The sequence below is a fragment of the Coptis chinensis genome, chromosome 3 (assembly GCF_015680905.1).
Source record: "Coptis chinensis isolate HL-2020 chromosome 3, ASM1568090v1, whole genome shotgun sequence".
Taxonomy (NCBI): Eukaryota; Viridiplantae; Streptophyta; class Magnoliopsida; order Ranunculales; family Ranunculaceae; genus Coptis; species Coptis chinensis.
In genome coordinates this window covers 86,389,954-86,403,111 of record NC_141458.1, presented here as the reverse complement: position 1 = coordinate 86,403,111, position 13,158 = coordinate 86,389,954, and the positions used below count along the sequence as shown (strand labels likewise).

Genomic DNA, 13,158 nt, shown 5'->3' with positions numbered 1-13,158 from the left:
TGTATTCCTTGAGTGTCACGGGGAATGTAGGATTGGGTATTCCTTGAATGTGGCGGGGAATGACTCGGGGCATTCATTGAATGTGCCATGAATGGCCCGTTAGTGATATGATAGGTATTCCTTGAATGTGGCGGGGAATGACCTAAGGTATTCATTGAATGTGCCATGAATGACACGAGTTTTTGTGCCCAAAGAGGCTGTGAAATATGTGTATGAAAGCCCGAGAGATGGCTATGATATTGTGGGTAATTGGGAGAGAGGCACCGCGAGGGAATGTGTGATTTGGCAAATGTGTGGAGTGCAAATCGTGGAGTAGGTACTAAAGGGTGGGTGTATAAGAAAAGTAATTGATTAATTGATAAGAGAAATGGATTTGTTTATCTGAGTGTACTTGGGTTTACCTTTGAATACATATAGAATATCTACATATGTTATATATACAAGTTCTAACTTTCTTTTTCGAGGGAGGGTAGGACTTAATAATATTTTTCTTGAGGGGGCGGTCCTACTCTTATCTACGGATATCGGTAAGTGTAATTCAATTATTTAGATATTAAAAGGAGTTATTAGAATGAGTTAATAAGATGGAAGTTAATAAAATTGAAGTTTTGCTTGGGAAAGAAATTATGCGGTTGAAAATCGGAACTACTGTCTTGTCCAATGATAATGATTAAGTTATGGGAAAATATAAAGTGATTGTTTGGATAATTAAAGTATGATAATGTTTATATGTGGTTAGTCTACTCATACAAAGCAAATTCCATTTTGTTGACCCATGTTTGCTTTGTTTTGCTTAGCGTGGGTGTGTTCTTGGGAACATGTGAATTGGATTCTTGCTTGGAGCAGTCCGGGAGTTTATTTTTATTAGGTATGTTCTTTTGGAAGTATGTAATAACTTAGTTCCTGTTCATATGACATGAGAATACGATGATGAGGACCTTTTATTCTTAGAGTTTTATATGATGTTTTTGAACGGAAGATAGTCTTTAATAAAGTGATGGTTGAGAAAATTTGGAGTTTTTGTTGTTAAGTTGATCCTGTTGTGATGTGGGTTTTAGGTTTTGACATCTGTTGTATCCCCCGTCATAGCCTGGGTTTTTAGACAATTGAACCAAGTGATGGTTGAGATATTTATATTTCAATTATTCATTTTGTTTTAATTGTTTAGAAATTCGGGCTGTGACAAACCTCATCCCCGTTGTACAATGAATCTTAAATGGGGTTCAATGTACGCGCGTACTCAAACCACCAATATTATAGTGAAAATAAAATAATGGTTAGCATTCGTTAGTCAGTTTTACAAATTTAATAATACACAGCCTGCATGATTAATATTTTAATTCGACTACATTTCAAAATATAATAAAAATTTAAGACGTAATTACCTGCAAGATAATACTAAATCCCTATATTTGCCCCTTGCTAGATTTAGTACGCACAACCTCATCCATGCCTCTAAACAAATACGCATAAATGGCACCACCAAAGTCAATATCTTTTATGACCGACCTATCCAAAAGATCCGTAACAAGGGAGATGCAAATGGAACTTGCTCCTGTTTTGTGAAAAGCTTGACCAACCATATAAAATAGAAAAGCAAGTATGTACTTCTCCTCGTGATCAGCCCCTGGCTCCCACCCTTTAGGTTTCTCCAAAATGTAATTCACATACCTCTCTTCAAACCATCTACCTTGTATCCCAGTGCTTGTCCAATTAGATGGAGTCAACCTCAACGCCTTAGCCAGATCATCGTCTTTAAATTTTTTTCCAAGAAATAGCTGTTGCGCCATTTCAAAAGTCTCATAACTGCGGTTAGATTGTAACAATTTTCCTCTCCCTATACTCAACCCCGTAAGCATGGAGAAATCTAATGGGCTGATGGTGGCCTCTCCCCAAGGAAAGTGGAAGCTATGTGTGGTATCCCACCAACACTCAGCCAAGGCGTACGTTAGTGCCTTGTCATTTTTCAAATATGGCACGTCTATGATACCACCAAAGGGAGTCGCCAATATGGCATCACAAATTCGTATAAACCCCGGCTCCTTTCTACTCCGAAGAGCTTTCCAAAAAATATTAACCGATTCCCAAGAACAACGAATCAACCAAGGAGTTACACTTGTGATTAGTCATTACATAAAAAAAAAGGTTCATTAATTAAAATAGTATACGATTAGGAATTAAAACACCAAAGTTTGCTTATAGACATTTAAACAAACGATTTCTAATCATGTAAATTTTAAATAAAAATATACTAAAACTTACTTGGTTTTCAAGCACTCTCTTTGATGCATGCATTTTGGGTTTCGAATCAGTGGTGGATGTTGTTGTGGATTGATAAATGGTGGAAAAACAATGGGTTAAAGTGTGTTTTCATCCGATGTTTGAAGCGACAAATTCGTCTTCTTGCCCCAAGTTTCTTACACTAGACGTTGTTGATTCTTCTTCGCAGAGCTCTCTACCACCAAAAAAAATTTGCGAGGAGACATTGGAAGAGAAAAATGGAGAATAATGGAGTTGAGAGGAAGAAAAAGGAGAGCTTCGATCTACTGGACTGTTTCTGTGTTTTTTCTTTTGCAAAACAAGTGACACGTTACTCAAAGTGACGTGCCTCTTAAAATAGAAGCAGGACGTTTCTTCAAGAAACAAAACAAAAGTGGGACGTTACTTAAAGTGACATTTGAATCTATTAATTTCTCAAACGTCAGTCCTTGAAAATACACTTCGCTCATTTTGCCCTATTCGAAACTACATACTCAGGGTGTATATTTTGCTTGAATATATCATACAGGAGTGGGTGGGGGGGGGTGGGGGGGTTTGTAAAATCCTAGTGGCACTTATGTGGGAGTGTAAAATTACACCCTCCATTGGAGATGCCCTAACTAAAATTTATTTAATAACCCTATGAAATATCAAAATTATCAAACACGTTTTAAATATTTCATTGAAATTTCAAAGTTTCATTTTCTGAAACATATATTCCATCTTGAAGTAGCGAGATTTCCCCTGCGAGTCGGTGCCCACTTTCCTTTTCTATTATGTTTCTTCCATTCCATTGGCTTACTCATTATTACGCTCGATCTCGCTATTTCCTTCTTTATTACTACTTAAATCCAAATAGTCAACAATTCAAACCAATCCTCTTTTTCCAGTAGTTGATTGTTTAGTCATCGTTGAATATGGCGGAAACAAAATGATGGGGTGACGTGGTAGACGAACCAGAAGAAGAGTCTACTACAAATACAGATGCAACACACCCTTTCGAACAAGAGTCAGCCTCATCTTCTACTACTACTTTGCCTGAACTCGAGTTGTTAAAGATCGAGTTAGTCGGTCCTTAAATTTTCAGCCCAATTCCTACCCCGACCAATTCGGGCTGGGTCGGGTTGGTCAAAACTTCTCTGGTTTTTTTTGGAATTATGAGATAAAAAACACTAAAATTAAAATCTTCTAATGAAATCAAAGAGATTTGATTGTTTGAAAGAGAAACTAATCTTGTTGATTATATTATTCTCTCTAAAATAGAGATTCCCAACCTTATTTTTTACAAAAATAGAATGATTGAAAGATATATGTACATATGCACACGGGCTTGGGTTTTTTGGTTTTTTGATATTCTAACCCAAGCCCAACCCAAAATCGAGTCGGGTTTTGATTTTACAAAACCAAGCCCAGACCACGGATCTAACATGTTAGCCCAAGACCAATAAAAGTCGGGTTTTAATCCATCGGGCTTGGGCTAACCCAACCCAAGTTGCACCCCTAATTTGAATGCAATATTTATGGCAAATAATAAGCAACACTCGCTTGCCAATGTTGACCGAAGTACCTAATTTTATTCCCATAAAACTAGGTTCAAAACCCTGATTCCAGTATTTATTAGTTTAAAACCCGTTGACTTTATGAATTACGTCTAAAGCCCACCCGATTTTTAAAAGTGTCAAATAAAGGTTTCATTTTCGATAAGTCATGAGAAAAAACCAACCGCACCTTATTTGTTTTTCAAAATAATATACCATTTACGGTATTTCTTATTCATTTCTTCAAAATCCCAAAATTGAATACATTAAACTTAAATTCCAATAACATAAACGAAATAAGAAGAAGAAAAGAGTGTCATCCAATTAGACGAAGAAGTAAAAGAAGGAGACTTAAAAAAATTAGAAGACTTGTTTTTCAAAAAAATTGGTCATTCCATTCCTTTAAAACCTCAACCTTTCACTTTCGATATTCAAAACCCACCAATACATCCATTAACAGTATCAGAAAACCCTCCATCTCTATTTCTCGCTCATTCTCAAGGTAAAACTTTTTATTTATTGTGAATTAGGGTTTTATCTTATTAATTGAATTACAATTTTATAGGGTTTTATGTGGCAAGAACTAAGAATGTTATCGAATGGGCGAAAGAGAAAAAGGGTTGTTCTATTGAGGAAATGAGTGTTGTTGATGTACAAATTGGTAAAGTTCATATTGTAGTTGTGTCAGAGATTGTTTGACATTGGCGGCTTGTGTTGGTGCGAAGATTTACTTATTCGAGATTGAGTTGCTTTTGAATAAGGTATAATGTTGTTGAAATTTTGAATTTGTTGTTGTTGTTTTGAATTTTTTGGTAATTATTTTTCTGTATTTGTGACAGATATTAGATTGGAAAATTGGGCAAATGCATACTTCCGCGGTGCTAGATACAGTGACATGTGCTCGACACTAGTTGAATGTTTCAATGCATGGATCACTAAGGAGTGTTTCCTGCCTATTACTCCTATGCTTTTTGGAATCATGGAAAAGATGATGGAAATGAGTTGGAACATATTGGAGAAGTCTATGAAATGGAATTCCATTTTATGTCCAAAAATGGAGATAGTATTAGCCAGCAAGGTTGAAGATGCAAGGACTTTGAGGGTGGTTAGATCCAATGAAAATTAGTTTATAGTTCATAACGACGTTATTCATTTAGACTTGGGATATTTTTCTCGGCAATGACTTACGTGGTAATGAAGCTTTTCAAAGTTCAGGGGGTGCGACGTCCCCCACATGCACCCCCCTAGTTCCATATATGCATTTAGTTGATTTGATGAATAGAACATGTACTTTTAACTATTGATGTATTAATAATTTCCCTTGCATATATGTTATCGCCTGTATTGGTAGTAAGGGTGATTAAGGATATACGACGATCGCGTTTAGGCAATGTTATGGCTATATTGATGAAGGATATACGGTGATCGTGTTTAGGCAATGTTACTCACATTCTATCAAGCCAGTTCCGAATGGTTCTATGCCAAGACGTATGCTTGATTCTCCTGCGGTTTATCCGTGTAGTCTGAAAATTGATCCTGGTAGACCCAAGAAGAAAAGAATTGAAAGCACCGGTGTGAGTCGTTAGTCTGTGATCCGTTTTGATGTTCTTGGCAAACCATATTTTTTTTGTTATCTTAATTGAGATTTTTAAGTTTTGTCTTCTGACATTTGTTAATGAGAAATTGATACTCATTGTATACTTTTATTGAATGTTGATACTCATTTGAGATTATTCGCTAGTCGGTTTATTTTATTTTTCATTTGTTATAATGAAATTTCTTAGTATGTGAAATGATTCATGTTGCAGTCGTCATTGACAGTGCAACATTCATGTTGCAATCATAATTGAGAGTACAACATCGATGTTGCAGTTGTAATTGACAGTGCAATATTAATGTTGCAGAGTGTAACATTCATGTTGCAGTCGCAATTGACAATGCAACATACACGTTGCTGTAGGAGTTGAGAGTGCAACATCCATGTTGCAGTCATTATTGACATATTCATGTTGCAGTCGTAATTGACAGTGCAATATTCACGTTGCTGTAGGAGTTGAGAGTGCAACATCTATCAATGTTGCAGTGGGATATTGCACAAGAACCATGCGTGACACTTACTTTTTTTGAACCCATCTTTTTTAGAGAAGACTTCTCATTTTAAACTGAGTGTTTTTGTCTTTGGAATCATGTACTCAAAATGCAAACAAAGCTAAATTGATTTGTTGTAAACTTGGAATTTAGGAAGCAACTGGCTGAGGTATTCAACATGAACAAACATAGGATACTTGCATTTAAAAACAAGCCACCACAAGCTGCTTGTGACCGTCGATAATTGTAAACGTCGACAATTGGAAGATTCTTTTAAAAACATAGATGTTACACAATTGTAAGCACACATTACACCTGATAAATGATATTATAAAAATAATGTTATATACATATACAAAAGAATTTTGGTGGATTTGAACCACTATCCTATTGGGATTTTTCTGCCAAGTGCTCTACCTTTTTGAGCTAAAGGTCCATTCTTTATATGTTAACTTCATCACGACAATACTTATAATACATTTGAATCAAAAGTAATAAGTGCACTTTCTATTGTGTATAGCCATTAAGTCTTTTAACATTCGTATATGAGTGCACGTAATCTCAATTATTTGATGTCAATGTAATAGTGCAACATCCATCTTGTAGTAGAGATGACAGTGTAACATTAATATTGCAGTGGTAATTGACAGTGCAACATTAATGTTGTAGTGGTAATTGATAGTGGTTGATGTAGTAGTAATTGACTATGCAACATCCATATTGTAGTAGTAATTGACAATATGTTGCAGTAGTAATTGACAATGCAACATCCATATTGCAGTAGGAGTTGACAGTGGTTGTTGGAATGATAATTGACTGTGCTACATCCATGTTGCAGTGATAATTGACAGTGCAACACCCATGTTGTAGTGGGAGTTGACACTTGAAAACAACATGTAAAATCAAACAACAAACATCAACAGTTAAGTTTCATGTTCATCTAAGCAAGAAACAATTTCATTCAACCAAAGCACAAAATAAAACTGAAATATATATATTAAAATTTAGTTTCTCACCTTTGTAGTAGTTGGTTGTCTTTTGTTTCGAGTAGATCTTGATTTTTATTGCACAAAATCGGCGGAATCGTCATTAATTTCAAAATTTGAATTTCCATATTACACATTTCATACTTTCAATTCAATTTGGGGGAAGGGTTTATTTTTTTGTTTTCAAATTATTTAGATTTATGTTTAGAAAAGATAGAGTGAGGGACAAATTTGTAATATTACCAATAAATAGACCGTAATTAGAAAAGGGTGTGTCTTTTATCCGAAATTAAATGGGAACATTGTAAAATTTATTTATAACCCTATGAAATATCAAAATGATCAAACACATTTGAAATATTCCGGTGGAATCTCGCTATTTCCTTGTTTAAATTATTGAATAATTATATATTCTGTGTGAAGGGCTTTGTCGAGAGGAATCCTCTTTTTTCAGTAGTTGATTGTTTAGTTGTCGTTGAATATGGCGGAAACAAAACGATGGGGTGACGTGGTAGACGAACCAGAAGAAGAGTCTACTACAAATACATCTACTTCGACACCTCTTCCTGAACTCGAGTCGTTAAAGATCGAAGAAGATGTTAAAAAAGAGAATGATTTTCTCGAAGAAGCTGAAGATACTAATATTACAGCTGTAAGATTATTATTATTATTATTATTATTATTCATTTTATATATTGATATTTGTGTTGCTGTTTTAACAGGTTACGGCAGAAGATACACTGTATTCAACTGCGGCGACATTTGAGGACTTGAATTTATCTGAAGAGCTATTAAGAGGTCTTTATGTTGAAATGAAATTTACTCGCCCTAGTAAGATTCAGTCGGTTAGTTTGCCTATGATTCTGTCTCCGCCGTACAAGAATCTCATTGCCCAAGCTCATAATGGTTCGGGCAAAACTACTTGTTTTGTGCTTGGGATGTTGAGTCGTGTCGACCCCAATTTGAAATCCCCACAAGCTCTTTGTGTTTGCCCGACTAGGGAATTGGTGGTTCAGAATTTGGAAGTTTTGAGAAAGATGGGGAAATATACCGGTATAACTTCTATCCCTGCTCTGCCTACTAAGGATGGAAGGCGTGGCCAAGTTGTGGATCAAGTAGTGATTGGAACGCCCGGAACGATTGGGAGATGGTTTTCATACAAGACACTCAGCCCGAGAGATTTGAAAATACTGGTTTTTGACGAGGCGGATCACATGCTGGCAGATGTAAGTGTGTTTTATTTGGTTGGACACTTCTGCTCATGTAGTGTTTAAAATCGTCTTTAATTCATCATTACTTATTGACTACTTTATCTTTTCTTGTATATGCATTGCTACCTTTTGCAGAGTGGCTTCCAAGAGGATTCCTTGAAACTCATGAGGGATATTAGAAAAGCCAATAGGAACATTCAGGTTCGTTATTTGTTACTGTCATATTGTTCCTGCATTGTTGTGCTCAAAAGTATTGGTAGAGCTGTCTTCTAGATTTTATGCTGTAAGCTGATTACCATCTAGGACTCTAGGAGTTCTTCTGGGACACACATGCTATTAAGAAATGCAATGAAGTGATAAAACCATCGAAATTGGCTTTTCAATTTAAGTTGGATAGACCTCACCTATCCACGCTTACCCGCTCACCTGTAGATTACCAGAATAGTTGTTAGTGTTACATTGATGAATAAATGAATTACATATTCGTTTCACCTATAAGGCCGATTCTGCGGCAAAACAGGTTGAGTAGCTATTTCACAGCCTTTGTTTACTTTAGTGTATTAAGCATATGGAGTCAGACTAATACAACAATTTGAAGGCACATAAATTTTTTAATTTGGATTTAGAGAGGTCATTTTTTGTTTTATCATAATTAAAATTCACTATATATTTCTGTCATGTTGATTTGTTGTGTTTTCTTTGTTCTGATTACAGTATACAACTTATACATATCAGGACGTCCAGCAAATAGTCATTGTTATATAATTAGTTCTTTTATGGTTTTTTAACCATTTAAACTTCAGGCTTGTATAAATTCCTTTACCGAGTCTTTGAAATACAATACTTATAGTGTTTGGATGCTTATTTTGGATCTTGAACTATTCATTCATAGTACTAAGGTTCCTGATCATCACCTCTTATGTTTTCCCAATTTTCAGATCCTTCTGTTTTCTGCTACTTTTAACGAAACTGTTAAAAGTTTTGCGGCAAAGCATGTTAGTGACCCAAACCAAATGTTTGTGAAGAAAGAAGAGCTGTCACTAGATGTGGTGAAGCAGTATAAGGTGTACTGCCCGGACGAAAAAGCCAAGCTAGAGCTCATTAAGGATAGGATTTTTGAACTAGGAGAGAAGTTGGGGCAGACTATCATATTTGTCAACTCAAAGAATAGTGCCAAACTTCTGCACGAAGAATTAGGTGACTATGGTTATGGATGTACCACTCTGCATGGTAATCTCGATAAAGAATATAGGGACAAAGTGGTAAAGGAGTTCAAGGACGGATTGACTAAAGTACTTATATCAACTGATGTCCTTGCTCGAGGTTTCGATCAATCACAGGTGAATATAATTTTTATTTTTTTAGTTTTTGGTGTTTGTTTGTTTTGCATTTGACACAACTCTCATCTACAGGTCAATCTGGTTATCAATTATGATATTCCAGCCAAGCATAATTTTCGGACAGAACCAGATTATGAGGTGTACTTGCATAGATGCGGTAGAGCAGGGCGATTTGGTCGCAAAGGTATTCTTTAACTTTCACATATTTTTCTCTGGAGTGAGTAAACGTCCAACGCCTTGTTTATGATGTAGCTGTATCAGTCCCTAATCCTGGCAAGATATGACTATTAGCTTTTCTTTTGTCGGTCGTCTATGGCCGGTGATTGACCAATTTTAACCTCAAATTCGGTCTGTTCTGGTAGAAGATGCTATCTTTCAACTGCAACTGATCTCTTTTTTTATGGGAAAAGAGCTTAGGGATATGAAGACTTATGATAATCTTCTTCTTTCGTTGTAACAATGTAATTGGTTAGGTGAGATTTGTTTCTCTTGACAAACGCTCGCCTGCACAATAACAAGAACAACAATCTAAAGGCTGTCCATGCATGTTCTACACTTGCTAACTTCAATTGGTTGGTTTCGAATTTGCAGGGGCTGTATTCAACTTCCTGTGTACAGATGCAGACTTCAAATTGATGGATAAAATCCAGGAGTATTTTGGAAGTCAAATTGTTGAGGTACTGACGGTTCAGTCCCCCCACCACACACACACACACACACACTTCAATGTTTCATTATATGCTTATGCAAGAGATGGGTTTCTCCGTATATGTGATCTAAGTTCTCGTGTTTTTTCTCGCATGCAATGCAGGTTCCAGACTGGCGGAGTGTAGAAGAGGTTGAAAAAGCTCTGAAAGCTGCTGGTTTGCTTTGATTTTCTGGTCTTGGAATAATTTGGGTTGAGTAGAAGATTTGGTCGCTGCCAAACTTGAGTCCACCAGCTTCCTATATAAGGCGATTGACCTTCCAATCTTACAATGAATTGTTCCAAAGTTATTTGTTTTCCCTTCTGAGTATTCCAGTGAGTCCAATGTTGTTTGTTTATGAACATTGAGAAATGAGAATTTATGAAATTTTTACGTCTCTCCACTATAAATTGTCGATATCTTCTAAGCTTGTCGAGATTTTATCGGCACTCGATCGACATATCAAGAACAGGCTTAAACCCTTAAAACCCCAAAAGAAAGAAAACGAGTCTGAAGCTGAAGCATGTCGTCGTCTGGTGCAGCACGAACAATACTGTCAAGATTATCATCGTCAGCTCGTTCTCTCTCAAATTCATCCATTCCAAAAATGCCCCTAATTCATCTTCACCTCTCAAATCCACCATTTCTGCAAATTCAAGGTTACATCTCACCTTTCACTATTTTTTTTTTATACCTTCAGTGTTGTGATTGTGTTTTTTTTGTAGATTACCATCGGGGTCGTTGAGGAGGAGTTTGGTGACGATGATGCCGTTGCACAGCGCAATTGCATCGGCTCGATTGAATTCCATCCTTTCCAGTGAGTCTCAGAGCTGGGGAATGATTCCTCAAGGTATATATATTATTGCTCTCCATTTCTCTTTTCATTTTGAGACTGTTTCTTATTCACAACTACAACTCTCTTTGCCTAACAATTCTCATTGCCCCCGTAGGTTGTAGCATATTGTGTTGCAATTTCATCGGTTTCCAGTTTTGTCCAGTTGGCCAAAGGAAAAAGTTATTTATTGCTTCTATTGGAGTTGTACTTGTAACAGAGAAGGAAATTTTCATATTGCCTATGTTTGTCTCATGGAATCCAGAATCCTGGAAAGTGAAAAACCCTGTTATAATCACAACCAGTTACAGTTAATACAAGAATGAAACTCTTCAAGTCGCCAACATTTTAGGAGAGTTTAAGGATGATTGCCTTTGTTGGAGCTATTTTAAGGATAGCAACATCATTTGTTTTTTAATCGCCATCGTGCCCCCTCTCTTCTAAAAACCCTCTTCCTTCCTCTATCAAACATGGCGATTTTATCACTTTCCAGGAATTTCATTTCAGTGATCCAAAGCCCATGTAGAAGCATCAGGTAGGCTCGATTGGGTCTGCTCTGTGAGGTTTCGATATTTTTGTTCTAGTCTCATGGAGTCCAGGGACCAGGATAAGAATATAATTTGACAGATGGTCAAACAAGAATGTGTAACAGACTTTCAAAAGTTTCCTTTAAACTTTCAAATGTATTGAAAAGAAATTATTTATTGGCACCTGTGTTCCTTGACGATTCTTGTATAGGATGCCTTGTTGGACAGTTGGACACTGACACAGTGACACTTGTACCAGTGTCGATGTTACTTAGGTCATAACTTTTTTCTACTTAGGTTATAATAATTAATGCACAAGTCTCTCGGATAGCTGTATTAAGATATGTTTTACCTTTTTTTGTTTGTTTGTTTGTTTGTTTTAATAAGCAAGCATTCTGCTAATGATGACAAGTTAGCATCATATGAGGAGAGGTTAATCAGGTGTCTACGTGATGTTCCAATTTGGTTGGCACCGCTACCATTTATGATTTGTCTTCCCACGATATACAAAGTGCAGTCCCTTTAGCAACGCACTAAGGGAAGCACAAGCACACAAGGCTTTGTATTTGATAGACCTCAAAACCATAATAGGGCTAAACAGATTGAAAACTCTGTTGAACCAAGGCAATATTTTTTTTCCTGGGGTTACTGAAAAGCAATAGTTTAGCATATATCACTTCCAGTTTCCAAAAAATTAGAGTCTAAATGTATAATGTTATAGCCACTAGGGCAAAATACAGTATGTCATTTTTATTTCTAGTTGGTGTCTCATATGATATCATCTTTAGTTATTTTCCTGTGCAACTAATGTTTTTTTTTGTGTTCTTTTTCTAATCTAAGCAATTGAGCGAATGGTTAATCCTTGCGTTTTCATGTTGCAGGGATCTCAATGCCTTTATGACAGGTTGCAATTCGTGAGCTTGCAGAACTTTCTGTTGGGACAATGATTTTGGACGCATGTTGCCCGTTCTTTTTTAGTTTTTGAAAACTTAAGAATTCAAATAGTGTAAGGACCGTTTTCCTCTTTCCATGTTTATCAACTGTCTTTGAGGGGTGTATTTCATTTCTTAAAACTCCGTGCTTGACTGCTTGAGTAATAGTTGTTCTCTGAATATTGTTTGTGGGCGTCATTGAACCTATTGTTAGTTCAATGGCGAAGCTTGGTTTGAGCATGATATCGTTGTACCCATGGAGTTAAAGTGATCACCTAAGTGTTGCAGACATGCGCTTGAAAAAAAATGAAGTGTTGCAGACATTCGCTTGTTTCGTTGAACTTATTGCGTCATAACCAGAGTGAGTTATACAGACTCCTGTATACTGGCTAGTTTTTGTCTAGACTATAGTTTCCATAGTGTGTGTATGCCTGTAGCCATATGGAATTTGGTAGTCGCTGTGTAAACAATATCGTCAGCATTCACACAGCATACTGCGCACAGATCATGTGTATTTAGTAGTTCAAAGTATCTAATTAATGTAGCACAATCATCTTATGATCTTATTGGCAAGTACAAATGTTTTCTTGGTGAATGGGGGCGGGGCGGGGCATATGCCACCCATCTTCCTTTGTAACTTGTGTTGGTAATAGATATGGATTGCCTTGTGGTCTACGAAAACCATTAGATAAGAACATGTCAAGTGTCTGTAACTCTCTATCCTCACCAGTTCTTACTTCCTATTGTGTGAGAGTAAAA

The 13,158-nt window shown here is 36.4% G+C and overlaps 1 protein-coding gene and 2 long non-coding RNA genes across 4 annotated transcripts; all 3 read left to right on the top strand.

Annotated features, from left to right (window-relative positions):
• The first annotated feature begins 7,029 nt into the window (after positions 1 to 7,029).
• LOS4 (P-loop containing nucleoside triphosphate hydrolases superfamily protein) lies at positions 7,030 to 10,518 on the top strand. Of its 2 annotated transcripts, XM_086603043.1 has the most exons (8): positions 7,205 to 7,523; positions 7,594 to 8,097; positions 8,218 to 8,283; positions 9,021 to 9,422; positions 9,495 to 9,606; positions 10,014 to 10,099; positions 10,234 to 10,300; positions 10,452 to 10,518. In XM_086603043.1, exons 1-7 carry the CDS (start codon positions 7,353 to 7,355, stop codon positions 10,294 to 10,296), a joined length of 1,404 nt encoding a protein of 467 aa, XP_086459169.1. In that variant the 5' UTR covers positions 7,205 to 7,352; the 3' UTR covers positions 10,297 to 10,300; positions 10,452 to 10,518. The 2 variants fall into 2 exon arrangements, with proteins under 2 accessions (XP_086459168.1, XP_086459169.1); XM_086603042.1 differs by having other exon boundaries at positions 7,030 to 7,523; positions 10,234 to 10,518.
• A 301-nt stretch (positions 10,519 to 10,819) lies between these two features.
• LOC147511328 (uncharacterized) lies at positions 10,820 to 11,284 on the top strand. The gene is made up of 2 exons (XR_015219327.1): positions 10,820 to 10,958; positions 11,059 to 11,284. It is a non-coding gene; the product is annotated as an uncharacterized LOC147511328 (long non-coding RNA).
• A 65-nt stretch (positions 11,285 to 11,349) lies between these two features.
• Positions 11,350 to 12,579, top strand: LOC147511327 (uncharacterized). The gene is made up of 2 exons (XR_015219328.1): positions 11,350 to 11,475; positions 12,349 to 12,579. It is a non-coding gene; the product is annotated as an uncharacterized LOC147511327 (long non-coding RNA).
• Positions 12,580 to 13,158: the final 579 nt, after the last annotated feature.